This window comes from Plecotus auritus (genome assembly GCF_963455305.1).
Source record: "Plecotus auritus genome assembly, chromosome: 2".
In the NCBI taxonomy this organism is placed as follows: Eukaryota; Metazoa; Chordata; class Mammalia; order Chiroptera; family Vespertilionidae; genus Plecotus; species Plecotus auritus.
The window spans coordinates 106,348,737-106,370,491 of record NC_137771.1 but is presented as its reverse complement, the minus strand read 5'-3'; the positions used below and the strand labels follow the sequence as shown (position 1 = coordinate 106,370,491).

The 21,755-nt window shown below is 44.3% G+C and overlaps 2 protein-coding genes and 1 pseudogene across 8 annotated transcripts in view; 2 read left to right on the top strand and 1 right to left on the bottom strand.

The window, feature by feature from the left end:
- Positions 1–21,755, bottom strand: part of FBLN2 (fibulin 2) — a 115,566-nt gene that overhangs the window by 40,479 nt on the left and 53,332 nt on the right. The gene's annotated exons all lie outside the window — the stretch shown is intronic.
- On the top strand, positions 2,827–3,292 carry LOC308241000 (transcription factor BTF3-like; annotated as a pseudogene). The gene has a single exon. The product of its transcript is annotated as a transcription factor BTF3-like (transcript).
- Positions 5,794–6,172, top strand: LOC308242601 (chromobox protein homolog 3-like; the record flags this gene model as incomplete). The annotated part of the gene is made up of 2 exons (XM_080657067.1): positions 5,794–5,961; positions 6,017–6,172. The coding sequence occupies 2 exons, from the start codon at positions 5,794–5,796 to the stop codon at positions 6,170–6,172; spliced, it is 324 nt and encodes a 107-aa protein (XP_080513193.1).

The window sequence follows — 21,755 nt, the reverse complement described above, 5'->3', positions numbered from 1 at the left end:
TGCTGCCGCTGCCTGCCCACACCTCCATGACTGGGTAGGTAACTCACCCTGCACGTTGGCTGCCAGCACACAACTGCAAGCTCCTCTGGAGAAATGCATGGGAGGTTAAGTTGGCCCCACAGAAGTGGGGACTGGTAGGAGCCCAGCCAGTCAGTGAGTATCATGGGAGCACAAAGGCAACAACCCTGTGGGGCCACTCACACTTGAGCTCCCTGTGGGATCAGAGGCACTGTCCAGCTCCTCCCCTGCACCTCTCCGAACCAGCATGTGCACAAGGACCCCAACTCAGGTTCTGCTTCGAAGCAGCCTGACCTAAGTCTCCAATCCAGGACAAGGCATAAGAAAGCAACAGCAGCAGCAAGGAAAGCTTACAACTCAGCTAAGAAGTTAACAGAGAGAATCTCAGTGACTAGGGAGGATGGGAGGAGTCAAGGGCAGGGAGAACATCTTAAAACTCAAAGGCACAGACCATACAATAAGAAATGGATGAATCTGACCGCATCAAAATTAAAATTCTCTGTATAAACAGACCTCCATGAACAAATATAATAGATTGCTGACAACTTAGGAGACATTTTTGGAATGTCTACAACTGACAAAGAATTGCTTCTGAGAAAATATAATAACATTGTGAAAATTAACAAGAAAAAAACAACCCCAACATAAAATATCTTTTAAACTGAAAAAATCAGAATAAGCAGTCAATGTGCCCTCGGGTGGCAGTGGGCACTGGCAGCCAGTCTGGATGGAGACCTGGCACGACTCTCACAATGAAATGTGCACATCACCTAGGGCCTGGTGGCTCCGCCCTGAGTGTGCACTCCAGGTGTTCCTCACCAGGCCCTGCACACAGTCGGCACAAGGCTGTGCACTGGAGCGTCTCTGTGGAAGGGACTTGGAGGAAGTCTGAAGTTCGCACTGGAGGAGTCGGGGAAGAGAACTGGAGACATCTCCGTGTAGGACTCCACCTGTCAGATACAACAGACTAGATGCCCGCGTGACAATGTGCAGGTAAATGCATCCACACCCAGCAATATGGAGCAGTAGGGAACAGACACTGAGGGGAACAGGAAAAATCAAGTGAGATTCATTACACAGATTTAAAATATTGCACAAAAATAACAATACACGTTTCACAGTAACACATAAAATAAAAAACTCACAAATTAAACAGAAGAGAACTGGGACGGAGGGATGGCAATAGGGAAAAGGAATAAAATACATAATAAAGCAAGAGAGAATCTTACAAAGGTGATAAGGTATAAGGCACTAGAAAATGAGGAATACAACTGACCCGACTATTTCCCTCTGAGGTCTGAAAATAAATGACATTAAAAAATGAAGCTCATCTAGAATAACTACATATATCTGCAGGGACAGCAAAGTATAATGGAATAACTTTGAGCCTGGATCTGCAACTTAGTGCTACCGTGTATAGCTATTCCTCCTCCCTAAAGACTTCTCTTAGCAAGGACCTAATGGCTGCACAGCTGCTGAAGCCAACAAGGCCCTCTCAATATCCTGGAGCAACTCCAGAACCTGGCAGGGCAAAGGAACAAATGCACCCAGGGTTGCTAGCAGTCTACACAGTTCTAGGAGCAGAGTGAGAGCTCACTAGAATCATCAGCTTTATCTGCTAAACAGGCATTTCAAGTCCTTGAACTTTTCTGAGTTTCCATTATCTCTGTAAAACAGAGAATATGCTTCAGCAACACCTTGAGAGCACAGGAAGGAATGAGAAGAATTTGTGATCACTGGTATCTACCAGAAACAAGTCATAAGCATCACAATCAGCACACACTAAACTAAAAAAATGTGACAAAAATGCCTACTGACACTGCTACTATTTAGCAGTTTCCTAGAAATGCTAGCAAATGCAATAAAGCATGACATAAAGAGGCAGTAAAAATATTAGAAAGAGATGACAATCATTATTTGTAGATGCTATGAGTTCACCTTCCTAGAAAATCCAAGTGAATCAAAATTAACACAATATTAAAATAAATACTAATTTTTCATCATTATTATTACTATTATGTGACCAAAAATAAAATCAACATATTCAAATTAGTGGCTTTCCTACACACCCGCAGCAATTAAATAGAAAAGATAGTAGAGGAGACTTGACTTGGGGTGGTGAATACACAATATAATATGCATATGTATTATAGAATTGTACACCTGAAACCTATATTATATAATTTTAGTAATCAATGTCACCCCAATAAACTCAATTTAAAAAAGTGAATAGGAAAAAATCCCATTCAAAACAGAAACAATGCTAGAAATAAATCTATAGTAAACATGCTAAATCTACATGAAGAAAAAAGTTGTCTAATAGGTATAACAGTATATATTATTATTATTTTTTTTTAAATATATTTTATTGATATTTTACAGAGAGGAAGTGAGAGGGATAGAGAGCTAGAAACATCGATGAGAGAGAAACATCGATCAGCTGCCTCCTGCACACCTCCCACTGGGGATGTGCCCGCAACCAAGGTACATGCCCTTGACCGGAATCGAACCCGGGACCCTTCAGTCCGCAGGCCGACGCTCTATCCACTGAGCCAAACCGGTTTCGGCTAACAGTATATATTATTAAAAATATATATTATGTTCTGGATGAGAGGATTAGATACCTTAAAATTCTCCTCCATTTATATTTTCAATGCAATCCAAAGTCCCAACATATTTTGTCATAAAGTTTGTCAAGCTGATCCTAAAATTCATCCAAAAAAGGAAAATTCTCAACTGGTCTGTCCAAGATCCCCTGAGAGCTAAACCTTGTCCCTCAGCACAGCCCTGTCTCCTCTCCACAAGGAGATGAAAGAAACTATCCTGAATCAGGAGAAGCTCACCAAACCACAGGCACAAGTACGCAATGCTGGGAAAGGAACACTCCTAAGAAGAAGGCAGTTCACAGAATAGCTACAGCAGACATAAAAACTTCAGTTCTCCTTAAAGAAGTTAGGGGTAAACAATATCTCTGGTATTGAAGAGGTTAATATGTTCACAAACCAGAACAGAGTCCCCTTTTAACAGCCCTAAAGTTCAGGCATCTCAGCCACAAACACTTTCACTGTTACTGGCTGTGCAGAGACAAAGCAGCTGACAGGTGCTAGGACCCAGCACCTCAGACCAGCATGGGGCAAGTCTGACTAGTTTAAGGAGACAATCTGTGGATGGAAAAGCACCACTTGCTACCATAGAGGAGGCTGATGATGATGATGATGGAGTTCCAGATCTTGAGGAGATTTTTGATGAGGCTGCTAAGAATAAAGCAAACTGAATAAGTCAACTTCTGAAGAAGATTACCTTGAAGAAGCCACTGGGAGCTGCTATTTTCTATTGACTGCTTGTTCACATTTTGCATATGGATTTGATAAAATCTAGATCTCTAATATTTTTAAGCCCCTTAGATACTGCAGCTCTTTTCAGTTTTGCTTATACAAAAATAACTCTTTGTAGCTAATTAAGCTGAAGAAGCCTGGGAATAGAGATTGAAACAAAGGTTAAAAAAATACCCAAAAAAGTTTCTGAACAGAAGAATATACTTTAAAATTCTAATAATTAAAACAAAAAATGCTCAAAAGTCACTAATCATCAGAGAGATGCAAATTAAAACAACAATGAGTTATCATCTCACACCTGTCAGAATGGCTACCATCAATAAATCAACAAACAAGTGCTGGCAAGAATGTGGAGAAAAGGAAACCCTAGTACACTGGCTGATGGGAATGCAGACTGGTGCAGCCATTATGGAAAACAGTATGGAGTTTCCTCAAAAAATTAACAATGGAACTGACATTTGACCCAGTGACCTCACTTCTAGGAATATATCCTAAGAAACCTGAAACACCAATCAGAAAGAATGTATGCACCCTTTATGCTCATAGCAGCACAATTTACAATAGCTAAGATCAATAGATGAGTGGATCATGTAGGGACCTGGAGAGTACTATGCTAAGCAAAACAAGCTAATCAGAAGAAGACAAGTATCACATGATCTCACTCATATGTGGAATCTAAAGAAATAAACTGGTAAGCAAAATAGATCCAGAGACATAGAAACATGGAACACACTGATGAATCTCAGAGGGAAGGTGAGTGTGGGTGGTGGGTGGGAAGAGATTAACCAAAGAACGTGTATGCATGTATGAGTAACCCATGGACACAGAAAATAGTGTGGTGAAGGCCTGGGGTGGGGGGTGGGGGCAGGCTAGAGGGGGGTCAATGGGAAAAAAGGGTACCGCCGTATTACTTTCAAAAATAAAGATAAATTTAAAAAATAAAAACAGACAAACAGACAAGAGGAACAGAAAGAGTTCGGAAATAGAACTGTGCATAAGGGAATTTAGTGTGCAATAAAGATGGCATTCAAACCCTGTGGGAAAAGGATTCAACAGGTGATGCTGGGACCTACCTCACACTATACACGAAAATAAATTTCAATTCTATAAAGGCAGTATTAGAAGAAAACATAAGAAAATAATTTTAGGATAAAGAGAGCCTTCTTCCAAAGTAAGTTCACAGAAGAATGAAATTGGACCATTATCTCACATCATATACAAAAATTAACTCACAACAGATTAAATATATAAGTGTAAGACCTAAAACCATACAATTCATAGAAGAAAACATAGGGGGAAAGCTCCTTGACATTGATTGGTCTTAATAACAATTTTTTGGTAATGACACCAAAAGCACAAGCAAAAAAAAAAAACAATAAATGGGACTACATCAAACTATAAACTTCTTTCTGCACAGCAAAGGGAACCATCAACAAAATGAAAAGGCAACCTAAGGAATGGAAGATTGATAGATCCTCCCTTCCCTCAACTGGTGGGCGGAGTATGACGTAACCAGCGTCTGCCGCTGGGACATCCCCGAGACATTCAACCACCAATCAGCGTGTGCCAAGTGCCCTGGGCCCCACCCCTTCCCGTTCCTGCCCTCAAAAGGCATGTTCACCGCTGCACATGTTGCTTTCTCCCCAGTCTGTGAGGCAGTCCGGCTGGGTCCTTCCTTCTTCTCCTCCCTCTCCTCCCTCTCCTCTAATCCTGGTCTTTTTACCCTCCTCCGTAATGAATCTCACTCATTAGTGCGGAATAAACTTCCTCTTTAACATGCCTCGGTCTCTGACTACCGTTTCCTGCGCCTTGAACCTTACAAAGATAATATTTAGAAATCGTATATCTGGTAAGGGGTTAATATCCAAAATATGTAAGAACTCAATAGCAAAAAACAAACAAACAAACAAACAAAAAAAAACAAGTACATGTATTTAAAAATGGGCAAAAGACCTAATAGACATTTTTATATAGAAGTCATACAGATGGCCAACAAATAACATGAAAAGGTCCTCAACAATACTGATCATCAAGGAAATACAAATCAAAACCACAATGAGATATCAACTTACACCTGTTAGGATGGTTATCATAAAAAAGACAAGATATAATAAGTGGTGGTGAAGATGTGGAGAAGAGGGAATCCTTGTGCACAGCTGGTGGGAATGTAAACTGGTACAGCCACTATGGAAAACAGTATGGAGGGAACTGGGTTCCAGCCCCCGACTGAGCGCAGGGCAGCTTTGGGAGATACCCACCCCCAGAGCGAGGAAGTGGGCAGAGTCCGGTTTTGACGCCAGCACTGCGGCAGCAAAGCCGAAACGTCCCCGCCCTGAAGACCTTGATCCTCGTCCTCACCCCTCCTTCCCTCTCCCTCCTCTCCAGGGACCACCGGGCGCCACCCCACGAACGTAATAGCTCTTCGAGTCTGCAATAAAAAATGGCCCCCAATAAAACTACATTGCAAAAAATGGGAAAGAAACAGAATGGAAAGAGTAAAAAAGTTGAAGCGGCAGAGCCTGAAGAATTTGTAGTGGAAAAAGTATTGGACCTACGTGTAGTGAATGGAAAGGTGGAGTATTTCCTGAAGTGGAAAGGATTCACAGATGCTGACAATATTTGGGAACCTGAAGAAAATTTAGATTGTCCAGAGTTAATTGAAGCATTTCTTAATTCTCAAAAAGTTGGTAAAGAAAAAGATGGTACAAAAAGAAAGTCTTTATCTGACAGTGAATCTGATGATAGCAAATCAAAGAAGAAAAGAGATGCTGCTGATAAACCAAGAGGCTTTGCCAGAGGTCTTGATCCTGAACGAATAATTGGTGCCACAGACAGCAGTGGAGAGTTAATGTTTCTTATGAAATGGAAAAATTCGGACGAGGCAGATTTGGTGCTGGCAAAAGAGGCAAATATGAAGTGTCCTCAAATTGTAATTGCTTTCTATGAAGAAAGACTAACTTGGCATTCTTGTCCAGAAGACGAAGCCCAATTGCTTTTTATATATAGCAATTGCTTTTTATATATATTGCATTGCTTTTTATATATATTTATACATATATATAAAATCTGGGTCTTGGTTTTTTTGATTTATTAGTATGAAGAAAGAACTACGTTATAATGATAATCAAGTTTGATATGTTTGTTTTGAAGTAGTGCTGGGGAGTTGTTTGGGGGGTTGCATTTATAGCACAGGCTACTTTGAACAAAAGCTTTCTGTAGTTGCTTCCTTTATCAGAAAAGAACATTTGATACCATGTTCTATTTTTTCCTCTGCATTAGAGAAGTTTCTCTAAATGTTGGGGGAAATCTGCATAGTCATTACTCAGTCAGAATTTGTATGTGCCTAAGGATCATTGTGGGGTTTTTGTTTATTTGGGGGAGGGAGGGCGGGTAGGTGTGCATACATACGTAAATGGTTTTCTTTTTTCTTCTTTTTTTTTTTTTTTTTTACCAAAACAAAACCATTTCACAACCATAGATAAGCTCAAGTTTCTGAGCTGCCATCATTTTCAGCAACCTAAGAAAAAAATCATTTGAAGTTAAATTGAAATTTTTCCTGAACCTTTGAAATTAGATAATTTGTAATTAATTGGGCAATTAATTGGGCAATTTAAACTGCTTACATTATATATATATATATATATATATAATGTAAGCAGTTTAAATTGGACAATTTAAAGTAGACATATCAGAATCCATATCTACAATCATAAATGCAAGTTTATTTGCAAAACCCCTGAAAGGAAAATTTTATCACTGCCAATAACCTCCTCACCCAAATGAGAAAACTAGGCAAACCCTGATGTATTTTAATTAGGTAAGCAACACTTATTTAAAGGTTTCACCTCATAAAATGTTCCTTTACAAGAAGTTGAAATCCCTGTGTTATATTGCTAAAAATTAGGGTCATGGAAAGTGTAAGACTTTATTCATGGATACATAATCAGTTTGTTAGAGACCTTGGCAACTTAGGGCCTGCTGGAATAAATAGGTGAACAAACTTTTTGTAATCTAAACTCTTGGTCTGCATGTTTTCTCTTTACTCCAACTCAGTCTTTACATGTAGGCTCAATCTCAGTATTGGGGGTACTGGTTCAACAAAAGCCAGGAAAAACAATAGCTTTGTAGTAAACAGAATGTTACTCAACCAACTGTATATTGTTTACTTTATTGTAAATACTGGTAAACAGTGGTTAATAGTTTTATATTCCTTTGTGAAAAAAAAAAGAAAACAGTATGGAGGTTCCTCAAAAAATTAAAAATAGAACTACGAGCAATTCCAATTCTGGGTATGCATCCAAAGGAAATAAAAACACTATCATGAAAATACATCTGCACCTCCCATGCTCATTGCATCAGTATTTACAACAGCCAAGACATGGAAACCATCAAGAGTCCATCAATAGATGAATGAATGAAGAAAATGTGGCACATATATACAAAAGAAGGAAAATCTGTCACTTGCAACAACATGGATAGACATGCTAAGTGAAATAAGCCAGACAGAGAAAGACAAATACTACTAAGTGAAATCTAAAATTGCTGGACTGGTGGAAGCAGTGAGTAGACTGGCAATTACCAGAAGATGGTGGAAGCGAAGCCAGGGGGTGGGGGGACGCGTTAAAAGGGTATTGGTCAAAGAGAACAAGAACAAACTTCCAGTTATAAGATAAACAAGTTCTGGGAATCTATAGTTAACAGTACTACATTATATAATGGAAAGTTGCTAAGAGAATAGATCTTAAGTGTTCTCACCACAAGGAAAAAAAAGTGGTAACTATGTGAGGTGATGAAGGCGCTAAATAGCCTTATTAATTACACACACACACACACACACACACACACACACACACACACACACTAGAGGCCCTATGCATGAAATTCATGCAAGAGTAAGCCTTCCTTCCCCCAGCTGCTGGCACCAGCTTCCCTCTGGCACCTGGGACCTGGGCTTCCCTCCAGCCACCGCCAGGCACCTAGGACCGGGCTTCCCTCACAGCCCCGGCTTCGTCCAGAAGGTCATCTGGAAGGATTAGACTTGCAAAATTGCAAAAGCCTCTGTGCTCAGCTTGGATGGGGCGGAGTCTCAGGGCAGAGCAGACAGTCTTGGCTTCCCGTCAGCCCTGCCCTTGTGCACGCGCCTCCAGACCTCTGCCTTCCGCGACTCCCCTGAGTATTTAATATTTAAACTGCTTAAATATTCTAATTAGCATATTATGCTTCTATTGTTATAGATATTACATTGTATACCTTAAACTTACATAATGTTATATGTCAATTATCTATAAAAATAAAAGTATAATATGCTAATTAGAGTGGACAGCAGAATGACCTTCCGGACATCATTCTAGACATCCTTCTGGACAAAGCCGCAGTGGCAGGGGCCAAGGCAGAGGTGGTTAGGGGTGATCAGGCAGGCAGGCAGAGTTGTTAGGGGCAATCAGGCAGGCAGGCAGAGTGGTTAGGGGCGATCAGGCAGGCAGGCAGAGTGGTTAGGGGCGATCAGGCAGGCAGGTGAGTGGGTAGGGGCAATCAGGCAGGCAGGCAAGTGGTTAGGGGCGATCAGGCAGGCAGGCAAGCAGTTAGGGGCGATCGGGCAGGCAGGCGAGTGGTTAGGGGTGATCAGGCAGGCAGACAAGCAGTTAGGGGTGATGCAGCAGACAGGCAGAGTGGCTAGGGGTGATGAGGCAGGCAGGCAGGCAAGTGGTTAGGGGCAATCAGGCAGGCAAGTGGTTAGGGGCATCAGGCAGGCAGGCAGAGGCGGTTAGGGGCGATGAGGCAGGCAGGCAGAGTGGTTAGGGGTGATCAGGCAAGTAGGCAGGCCAGCGGTTAGGAGCCAGCAGTCCCGGATTATGAGAGGGATGTCTGCCTGCCCCCAAGGGATCTCGGATTGCGAGAAGGTGCAGGCCAGGCTGAGTGACACACACACAAATTTTGTGCAACAAGCCTCTAGTAACTCAATAAAGCTGGAGAAATAAAGAAATAAAATCGACACAGGAGCTCTGGCTGGTGTTACTCAGGGGTTAGAGGATCAGATGACATACTGATGGGTCCAGGATATGATTCCCAGTCAAGAGCACGTACCTGGATTGCAGGTTCAATCCCTGGCCCAGGTTGGGCACATGCAGAAGGTAACTGATCAATATGTCTCTCTCACATTGATGTTTCTCCCTCTCTCAATCTCTCTCTCTCTCTCTCTCTCTCTCTCTCTCTCTCTCTCTCTCCCCTCCCTTCCTCTATCCCTCCCTCCCCCCCCTCTCCCTTCCACCCACTCTAAAAAGCGATGTAAAAAATATCCTACAGAGAGAAACCAAGATGGTGGCATAGGTAAGCACCTAAACTACTGCCTAGCACAACAATTTCAAAACCACAACTAAAAGACAGAACGGACATCATCCAGAACCACAGGAAAGCTGGCTGAGTGGAAATTCTACAACTAGAAGGAAAGAGAAAAGCTCGCAGAGAATTGGAGGTACGGCAAAAGAGGGTTGAGGTATGGAGACGTGCGCAGAGAGGAAGGGCGACTGAGTGCCTGGCTGACTTTCTCTGGCGGGAGGGGGAAGGAAGCCCCCGACTGCACTGAACCCCAGTTCCAACTGCACTGAAACCCAGTTTCAGGCGAAACCCTGTGGACACAGGCTCATACAGGGGGAGTCTGGACTGTCAGGTAGATAGAAAGGCACACGGAGACTCGGAGACCCAGGGGAGCCGTGGCGGGTCTGGAGGCGCGCGTGCGTGCAAGCGAGTGCTCGCAGAGAAAGCTGAATGCGGAGGTTGCCGCAGGCATTCCCTAGCGGAAGGGAGTCGGGAGCTCCTGACTGCACTGAACCCCAGTTCCGGGCGAGCCCCTGGAGATTCACGCTCTTACAGGGGGAATCTGGACTGTCAGGCGGAAACTCAGGGGAGTCGCGGAAGGCAGAGGTCTGGAGGCGCGTGAGCAAGGGCAGGGCTGACGGGAAGCCAAGACTGTCTGCTCTGCCCTGAGACTCCGCCCCATCCATGCTGAGCACAGAGGCTTTTACAATTTTGCAAGTCTAATCCTATAAGGCTGTCTCCAGCACCGAACTTCTCCCAGCATAGACACAGCTGATCCTCACAGCTAACTGGCCTGGAGGTCTATTCCTCCCAGTGATACCAACAACAATCAAGACTTAACTACAACAAGGCTGTACACACAGTCCACAAAGGGGTGCACCAAGAGCGTCCACCTCAGGTAACTGGGGAGGCCGACCCACTGGACCATATAGGAAACCTAGCACACAAAGCTACCCTACCAACTCAGGGAAGCAACGAAAATGTGGAGGCAAAGAAACAGATCATAAACGAAAGAAATGGAGGAAAACAAATGACTGGATATAGAATTCAAAACCACGGTTATAAGGCTTTTCAAGAATTCCTAGAAAAGGCCGATAAATTTAGCGAGACCCTGGAGGATATGAAAAAGGACCAACTAGAAATTAAACATACACTGACTGAAATAAAAAAATATTATACAGAGACCCAACAGCAGACTAGAGGAATGCAAGAATCAAGTCAAAGATTTGAAAAACAAAGAAGCAAAAAAACAACCAGAAAAGCAAAAAGAAAAAAGAATCCAAAAAGTTGAAGATAGTGTAAGAAGCCTCTGGGACAACTTCAAGCGTACCAACATCAGAATTATGGGGGTGCCAGAAGAAGACAGAGAGCAAGATACTGAAAACCTATTTGAAGAAATAATGACTGAAAACTTCCCCCACCTGGTGAAAGAAATAGACTTACAAGTCCAGGAAGCACATGGAACTCCAAACAAGAGGAATCCAAAGAGGACCACACCAAGACACATCATAATTAAAATGCCAAGGGCAAAAGACAAAGAGGGAATATTAAAAGCAGCAAGAGAAAAACAGTTAATTACCTACAAGGGAGCACCCATACGATTGTCAGCTGATTTCTCAACAGAAACTATGCAGGCCAGACGGGAGTGGCAAGAAATATTCAAAGTGATGAATAGCAAGAACCTACAACCAAGATTACTCTACCCAGCAAAGTTATCATTCAGAATGGAAGGTCAGATAAAGAGCTTCACAGATAAGAAAAAGCTAAAGGAGCTCATCACCACCAAACCAGTATTATACGAAATGCTGAAAGGTATTCTTTAAGAAGAGGAAGAAGAAAAAAGTAAAGATAAAATTACCAGCTGAAATGAACTGGGTGTTAGCAATGAGCCAGGCACAGGCCCAAGCACTCTGATTCTCACTTAGCAGGAGTGAGTGCTGTTATTATGCCCACTTGGCAGATCAGTAGGGGGTGAGAAGCCCCAGCCTCAGCTGCCCCACCGCTGCTGCGTGGTGGGTTGACACAGTTGATCCTGAAGATCCCCTCTGTGAAACTGACCATCGCCAGCCTGAAAGGTGTTTCTGCTTCCTGTGGATTAAATGGTATGTGAAACCTTGATCAGACGCCAGGTTTCCTCCTGTGCTTGGCAGACTGCCCACCATTCTCTCCTGGGCTTTCCCATCCTGGCTCCCTTCCTTTTCAAAGGAACACGGGTGCTGAGACCCCTTATGCTGGGAGGACCACCCACTTGGAGCAGGAGATAATTATAGGGGCCAAGCAGGGCACTGCCTGGTACCATATAGGAAGCAGGGCCAAGCGAAGCCCAACACGATGTGTACCCACCATGTCCTCATCCAGAAGACCCACCCCTTCCCAACCCAATGATTCAAGGCTCAGCCAGAGGTCCTCTCCTCCAGGTCTCCTTCTGTGACCATCCTTCTGAGTTTCCCCAGCACGTATGCGCGCTCTCTCTCTTTCTCTCTCTCATTCTTTTTAAGTTTCTGGGCACCAACCTTTCAGAATTTCAGTCCTGGGCTTCCTTTGTTCTCCATCTACACCCTGGCCCTAGCTGACCCCATCCAGTCTCTGAGCTTTAGGGCCTTCCCTTCACCCTCCTGCACATCCAGCTCAGCTGGCCAAGGAACTACCACATCTCCCTGGTGTTTCCATGGCCAGAATCTGTTCAACAACTGGTTTTTGCCAAACCAATTCTCTGAGTTTCCATTTCCTTGCATGTAAAGTGGGTAAATGACCTCTCTGCCTGTAGTTCACAAAGTGGGAGGTGAGGAGATTCAGTGTCTGGCAAATAGCAATTGCTCAGCAAACAGTATACCCTGCCCACTAGCACACTGAAGGGGTTTGGTGACTACTCTCCAGTTAGTGAACTAAAAACAAAGGAAGAGACCAATAAATGCACAGATAAGACAATCATCCCTTTAAGTAGAAGAAGCTGGTAGAGCTTTTAACACTCCCTCCCTATCTTTTCTGCTTTCCTCTGGGTTTCTGTGGACTCCATTTCTGTTTACTTTCCACCTTGTCTGAGCTCAGGCCAATGGGAAGCATGCCCCTCCTCACCTGTCAGTTATTCACAGCACTGTGCTCTCGGGTGGAAGCCCTCTCTTGCTCTGACCACTGCAGTCCTGGCCCGCCAGGCTCACTCTGGCCTCCTGGGATTAAGGATGAGTGGCCACTTCTGCCGCACAGAATCAGAGCTTCAGGCCCTGCCAGCATGAGCATGACGACCTTGACTCTGGCAGGAGCCCTGCCTCTGACATCCCTGCGCAGCAGAGGGAGAATGGATCCCCTTCAGAAAACAATTTACCATCATAAGGTAATACAGAAGATACACAAAGCCAATAACGCAGCAACTGCATTCTCAGGTACACGTCCAGGAGAATCAGGTGCCCGTGGTCTCCACTGGAGACCCACAAACAGTAGCCCAAACTGGAAACAACTCAACACCCATCAACCAGAGAAAGGGTGACAAGCCGTGGCATGAACACACAGTGTGAAGGAATGCACTCCAACCACGCGACCCAATGCAGATGAAGTACACAGGCATGACTATGGGGAAAAAAGCAAATCACAGATGAGGAATGCATACTGCCTTGTAGATGAAGTACAAAAACAGGAAAAAAGCAAACTACTATTTTCAGCCTTGGGCAAACTACGGATCCGGCTGTTCTATCCGGTTTTCTTGCTCTCCCCTCCGCTCCTTTACTTTGAATTTATATTAGTTCACACAAACACTCCATCCATGCTTTTGTTCCGGCCCTCCGGTCCAGTTTAAGACCCCATTGTGGCCCTCGAGTCAAAAAGTTTGCCCACCCCTGAAGGTGGTAAACTCTAAAGAAAAGGAAGGAACTCCTGCTCACAGAAGTCAGGACAGTAGTAACTGTGGAGTGGGGAAGGGTTCAGGGCAGGCCACTCATGGCTTCTGTCCCCACTGACTTGTGCCTTCCTGAGTGCCCACTCCCCCCCCACCATTTTCTGTTTCAATTTCACTTTTGAAGAAGTTTTTGTTTTGTTAATCCTCACCTGAGGCTATTCCTCCATTATTATTATTTTTTTTTAGAGTGGAAGGAAGGGGAGAGACAGAGAAACATTGATGTGAGAGAGATACATGGATTGGTTGCCTCCCACACACACCCCAACTGGAGCTGGGGATCTAGCCTGCAACCAAGATACGTGAGCTGGACCAGAATCAAACCTGCGACCCTTTAGTCTGCGGTCCAACACTATCCACTGAGCCAAACCAGCAAGGGCCTTGGTGCCCACTTTAAATGCTTCTTTAACTGTTCGTATAAGTTCGCACACTCTTCTATTCACAAATACTTTGCAACAAAAACATTACTTAAAAAGGTAGTATGATTAGAAAATCCTAAGACTAAAGAGTAAGTCTTTAAAACGTGATCCAAAAAGTGACATAAGCCAGATACAAAAGGACAATATTATATGATTCTACATTAAAAAAGCTAATTCATAGCCATAGAAAGTAGAATAGAGGTTTCCCAGGGGCTGGGGGCAGGAACAGGAATGGGGTGTTAGTGTTTAATGGGTACAGAATGTTAGTTTGGGAAGATGAAGTTCTGTGGATGGATGGTGGTGATGGCTACACAACAGTGTGAGTGAACTTAACACCACTAAACTGGACACTTAAAATGGTTACATTTTAGCCCTGCCCAGTGTGGCTCAATTGTTTGGGTGTCATCCTGTGCACCAACAGGTTGATGGTTTGATTCCCAGTCAGGGCACATGGCTGGGTTGTGACTCAATTCCCAGTAGGGTACATGCAGGAGAGGGGGCAGCCAATCGATGTTGTGTTCTCACATCTATGTTTGTTTTTTTCTCTCTCTCTCCCTTCCTCTCTCTCTAAAAATCAATAAAAATATTTTTAAATGGCTACATTTTAACACAATAAAAAGAGAATAATGCATTGCAGTATTTAAAAAAGTGACTCAGCATTTCCCCTTCTAGACATCTAATCTGCTGAGAGATACTCCCTAGGCACAACCAGGTTCATAGATGTTTACCGGAGCTGAATTTGTGAGAGCAAAGGTCCAGAAACAACCAAAATCCCATCAACAGGGCAGTAATTAAACAACTGAAATTATATCCATGCAACTGTATGCAGGTGTTTAAAAGAATGTTAGACCTTCATACACTTACATAGAACAATTTCTGAATACTATGAAGAATTCAAAAGGAATGGTTCAATGCTGAATAGCATGTATAATAAGCCACCATTTATCTTTTTAAAGGGATGCATGGGTATACATGGGTGTTTCTGGAAAAAGACCAAAGAAACTGGTCAAAGTAGTTGTCACTGGGGAGGGGGGAAGCAAACTGTTTTCCCCTTTTGTATTTTTGTGTGTTGCTTATCGTATGCAGGTATTGTTCATTCAAGAAGCGCTCTGCTATAAAAAAATTCTGAGACTCAGGAGGTGCTAACTTCCTTTGATCACAGGACAATAGGTGTCCTAAACAATCCAGCCCAGAGGTTGCAACCCCTCTAGACAGTCCCCTCTCCTGGATATTAGGACATTAAAACCCTTAAGAACTGTGAGATTAAGAAGTACAAATTGCCAGGTATAAAATGGCCATGGGGATATAAAGTCAATATTATTGACTATAGGAATTATAATCAATAATATTGTAATACCTGTGTATGGTGCCAGGTGGGTACTAGAATTACTGGGGTGATCACTTTGTAAGGTCTATTTACTGTTATATATCTGAAATTAATATACTATTGTATATCGATTATAATTGAATAATAAAATTTTAAATAAAAAGAGAGAACTGTGGATTTTAAAATGCTGCAGAAAAATGTCTGTCCCTAGCAGGAGGGTGATGAGCAGGCTGTTTCTACTAAGCACCCCTTGGGACAATGTCTGTGGGCCTGAGCAAACAGCCCAGAGATGCTGCAGCCCCAATGTCCCCAGCAGCCTGGGATTCTGGGAGAGGAGGTGGTGAACACCTGGAGTCCTTTACAAAGAGGGCAGAGGGAACAAACAAGGATTCCTGTGCTCTGTCCTCCTGCCCCAGGATCACAGACACAGATGGCCGGCTGAGAAACAGCAGGAGCTGCTGGACCAGCCCACCCACCGGGGCCACCCAATTCGCTTCAGCCAATTCAGCCCCTTAGAGATACTTTCCTCAACCGGCTCCTCCTACCCCAGGGCAGCCCCAGCCTCCACTGACTTTGCAGCATTTGCTCATCACCTTGCTTCCTAGTATCTGCCTACAGCTGCCCAAGTCAGCACCTGGCCCACCTGCTCACCACCCCAGCCTGACTAAGGAGATGCTCTGCCGCTCTTGCTGACTGGCTGGATCTCTACCCTGGATGGGCCGCCCGCCCGGCCCCAGCTTGCACCCACTGCATCTTCCCTTCAGCTCCAGAGTGTCCTATCCCCACCCACATTTTACAAATGAGTAGGCAGCAGCCCAGAGAGGAGGCACAACTTGCTCCAGACCACACACCCCAGCCAGGGACAGCGCAGGGTCTACGGCAGGCTGTGTGCTCCACAGTGCCTGCTCCTGAGTAGAGCTTCCAAGGAAGCAAAGAAAGGGGTAGAGGGAGAAGGGGGAAGAAAGGGGAAGTTCAAGTCTCCCACTCTGCACCAGTCAAGGATAACTGGTCCACCACTCCTCAGGATCCTTCCCAAGCCCACTTCCATAGCAGGTTCAGCACTGCCCACTGTCCCTCCACCATGCACAGGGGGTGGAGGGGGCACACGACAGGCTCTGGTGTCACTCTGCTTCCCCTACACCTGGAACCAAGCCTGACCCTGAGCTCTGCAGCCCAAGGTGCTGGTCCCCAAGCGAGAGTGGCTTCATGCAGGAAACCAGTCAGAGGGCTGGGGCCTCCCCCTTCCACTAGAGCCTGCAGAGCTCCTTAATGAGGCTCCCATGTGGACTTTTCAAACCTCGAAAGTTAGGGGCCAATATCTTCCTTTTAAAGGTGAAGGGAAGGGATAGAACCAAGATTGAAACTCATCTCTGCTTATCTCAAAGCACAGACTGTTATCTTTCTGAAACCAACTTGAAAATATTTCCATGTGCGCTTTATCATGTGGGCATTCAGGGTTACTTTAGCCCATACCTGGCTAGTTAACATGTGAAAGACTTTAATGAGAATTCAACACCCCAGGGGCAGCTGGCAAACTCAGTATAAATGCTGCCATCCCACCGTGAGGACTGTAAAAATAGCCACCATTCTTTGCAGAGGTGGCACTGTTCCACTCCCTGAATATGGGCTGCCTCATGACTGCATTGCATATAACAAAAGTGAAACATGAAGAGGCCTTGCAGCTTCTGTTCTCTTTTTGGGGACCCTGCCATGAACACATTGAGGCTAACCCACTAGGATGAGACCACATGGGGGTTAGATAAGACTAAGCCTGGCTCAGGTTGGCAGAGCCCAGCCCAACTGTTGACCCACAGTGGTTACAGAACTAATGTTAGCCACAAGTAATTAGCTAGGAATAGATCTAATTTAAAGATATGACTGACTTATAGCCTCAAAATAATAAAAACACTGCCGAAAGAAATAAAAATCTGAATAAATGGAGGGATATACCATGTTCATGGATTAGAAACTTAATATTAAGATGACAGTTCTCCCAAAATTGATATACAGAGTCAACATAATATCAATCAAAAATCCTAGCAGGCTTCTTAAATGTAGAAATTTGAAATGCCAATGCCTAGAATAGCCAAAATGATCTTTTAAAATAACAAAACTGAAAAACTCTCACTAGATATCAAAAATTAATATAAAGCCCAGCTGGTGTGGCTCAGTGGTTGAGTGTCTACCCAGAAACCAAGAGGTCATGGCTGTATTCCTAGTCAGGGCACATGCCCAGGTTGCAGGCTCGATCCGCAGGAGGGGGCATGCAGGAGGCAGCAGATCGATGTGTCTTTCTCATCAATGTTTCTAGCTCTCTATCCCTCTCCCTTCCTCACTCTTTAAAAAAATCAATTAAAATTTTTAATTGACTATAGAGCTACAATAAGTCAAGACAGTATGCAAAGATAGTCAGCTTGACCGAATAGAACAAAAGAGGCCAGAAATAGACTTCTTCCCATATTCCTGACAAAGGTAACAATGCAGGGAGGAAAGACATCCCTTTCAATAGCTGGTGCTGAGTCAACTGAATATGCATTTGAAAAAAGAATGAATTTTGACTCCTATTCATACCACTCAAAGACATAAATCTAAATGTGATTTAATGTGAAAAGTGAAACAAGTTAAAATGTCTGGAACATAGGAAAACATCTTCATGATTCTTGGGTAGACAAAGATTTCTTTAAAGAACATAGAATGTACTAACATAAAAGATCAATAAATTGTATTTCATTAAAATTAGAAATTTGTGTTTCTCAGGAGACAGTGTTTGCATATACTATCAGAAAATATCACTAAGAGAGTGGAAAGAAAAGTCACAGAATGAGATAAAATACTTGTGGTCCAAAAAAAAGACACATAATCAGAATACATAAAGAACTCCTGTGAATCAGCAAGACTAAGAAACCCAATTTTAAAATGGGCAAATAACAACAAAGTTGCCAATGGTAATATGAAAATGTGTTCAGCATCATAAATTATGAGGGGATTCAAATTAAAAAGCCATAATGAGACATTACACATCCACCTGATTGGCTAAAATGAAAGAATAATGACAACATCCTGTGTTGGCAAAAATGTGGAGCATCTGGCACTCTCACTAACCGCTGGTGGAGATATAAAGCGGTAACAGACTGGAAAACTGTTTGGTGGTATCTGCTAAAGTTAACCAAATCTGATGCAGCAATTCCACTCATAGGTGTACATACATTCAGCAACAGCCTTCCAGAGACTCCCACTTCTGAGTGTTCACAGTAACAGTATTTCCAAACACGGAAAGCAGCCCAAATGCTCATCCACACTAGAATAGATAAACTATGATTTACTCCTACAATGAAATAATAAAGAGCAATTAAAAAAAACAAACTACTGCTACATACAACATGAATGAATCTCAAACATAGTATCCTGTATTATTTTTCAAAATACAAACAAAATCATACTGTATGGTTCCCAATGCACAAAATAAATTCATAAATAGGTAAGAATAACTGATGGTGATTAAAGTCAGCACTGTGGTTCCCAAGGGGTAGGGAGGCTAGAATTGACTGAGAAAGGGTACTAGGAAAACTCCGAGCACTTGAAATATTTTATATTGTGACTGGGATGGAGATACCCAGTTATACCTACATGAAAATCCACTGAGCTGCTCTATGAAGACATGTGCGCTTTACTATCTATATATTACACTTTAAAAAAACAACAACAATAAAAACGTAAAAACCAAAAGGTTTATAGGCAGTGCTGTTATATTAATCTAGATTAAACAATACTCAAGAATATCTATACTATACTTCCATACAAACTTTTAGAAAGAAAAAACTCAGGAGATATAACAAGCAAACATTGATTAGATATGACTTTACAAAACGAGCTATATACACTTTGGGGACAAGTAGAAGAAAACAAACCTGGCCTGAGCACTAGATGGCAGCAGAGACTTGGTAAGTGTGCTGAGTGTAGGGTCATGGTATGTGGAAATGTAGGAGGGAGTCTATTTTTAGACTCGTAAAATAAGTGTCAAGATTGAAATGTTTCCATCACACATGCACACACACGCACATACTATATCTCAAACAAGAGAAAAGGAAGGGTGAGCACTGGACAGTTATGGGACTGAGACGTCTTCTCTGAACCCCCCTCACCCTAGAGCGGCCTCACTGAGGGTCTGTCTCAACTGCCTGGTGTGGGGTGAGGTTCCAACTGGAACCCCAGGATGTTGGTGTGTTGTGGCTGGTGGAGCCACGGCTGTGAGGGTGTGTTATGGTGGGCTCTGACCATGTGTTAAGGCTCGGAGGCCCCACCATGCCTGGCTTCAGACTGGTCCTTGGGAAGCTTTGGGAGGTGGTGGCTGAGTGGCTGATGGCCCAGGGACAGGCTCCCCATGGCTCCCCAGGTAGGGGGTGGTGAAGTACATCTGCCATCAGTGTGGCTACTTCTCTTCAGACTTTTGCAACTGATGAGAAGCTGACTCTGTGCAAAAAGAGAAAAGCAGCTTACATAAAATGGCAGCCCTCAACAAGCTTAGCTGTTCAAAAGGAATGTGTGGATCTGGCATCATTGTTAGAGGGTGCCACCAGCATGGAACCTTGCCAGTTTTTTAGGCACACTCTGAAAAGCTAAACGGAATTCCTGGATTCCTGGCACCTGATACACCATGGCCTGTACACATGCCATGAATCAGTGAATGGGGCAGGTGAGAGGATGGGGACTGGAAGTGAGAGACACTTCATTCACATACTGGAATCTGTTATCTTCTCCCCAACATCCCAGGCTCTGGGAGCTCTCAGTGTCCAGCACACAGAGTCAGTACTTGGCAAACATCTGTTTCATTGCCCTCAGTGACCTTGGGCAATTCACTTAACCTCACAGTGCTTGTTACCCTGTCTCAAAAATGGGTATAATGACAAATCTCCCTCTCACAGGGGTGTCATAAGGCTTAATGCACCAATACATACCCAGTGATAAGCACAGAGCCTGCCACATCATAAAGGCTCCCCCATGGAGGGCATCCCTGTGAGGGTGGGCGATGGTTTTGCACCCTCCTCCAGTTTTGGGGATGTCAGCCTCACAGCCAGGCAGTGCTGCTGAGGAAAGATCTCAGGCCTAGAGCATCTGCTGACTCAGTTGGCTGAAACAAAAGCCAGGGAGGAACACTGTGCTACACAAATGGAGGCAGCTGGAGTGACGCGGACGGGGAGCAGGGATTGCACCAATGAACATCCCCACCCAACCCCAAAGGCCTGGCTCTTTTGCTTTCTCACCAGAGGGGACAACTCCTGGCCACCAGAAAAGACACACATCTGTTCACTTAAATAAAAACACAAATCCATGCCCCCACCTTCCAGAGTGCAGTGGCCCAATGGCAGGGCACAATGGAGCTCACAGTGCGCAGCGGACCTCTGTCCCTACGGCCATGCTCTCACCTACCCTTCTCAGTAATCCTGGGGGTGGGAGGGAAGAGGTTACTCTCCCATTTTACTGATGCAGAAACTTGGGCTCAGAGAAGCTGAGTCGATTGTCTGAGGTCACAATGCCAGCAGAGGCAGTATTCACACCCAATGATACACTCTCTGAGGGCCAACTTGGCTCATTCCCCGGTGTGACTCAGCCCCTAGCCTGCTTTCCCAGTGTGGAGACCCTGGAGTAGACAAGGAGGTCCCAGAAAATCCCCAACCCACAAAATGCTGACCTCAGCCAGATGGAAGCTTCCCTTAAAGCCTCAGACACTGCCGGACAAAGGAGCCCATGGCCACATAATCGTGGTCCAGCTTGAAGGATGTGCCAGCAGGCACACAAGGCTGCCACTGCCCCAGGAGAGCCCGAAGCTGACCTCTAAACTCCAGTTCACCGAAGCACCCAGGATTCTGGATGGCTCAGGGTGCAGGGTGATTCTGGACGACACCCTTGGTTCACAGGCCATACCTGCTGCCTCAGGTTTGGCATATGAACAGGAAGCAGCCCCAAGCTCAGAAGCCACTGCCCTCCCAGCAGAGCCCCCATGGCTGAAATCAGAACACCCAGGACACCAGCTGTGAATAGAGCCCGACTATACCAGCACCTGGTGCCCAATGCCAGCTTTCTCCCAATGAGAACACAACTCTAGGAGAGCTCTCAGTAAGCCCATCCTACTGTGAGAAAACTGAGGCCCAGGGCAGGGGCACAATATGCCTAAGTCTCACAACTAGTGAGGGACAGAGCCAGACTCAAACCTGGGGAGCCTTGTACCAGGCCTACCTAAGCAGGAAATCCAGAGATACCTTAAGCATAGGCAGACCTGGGTTCAGGGCTGGGGCCCACCACTTATTTGCTTCTGGGCCCTGAGCCAGTTACATGTTACCCCAGCCCACCCCCAGCAGGAAAGGACTAGTAAGGTGTTTTGGGGACTAAGTGAGATGAGATACATGGAGCACCCAGCCCAGAGTCTGGGGTACATTCACTGCACTGACTGCCCCAAT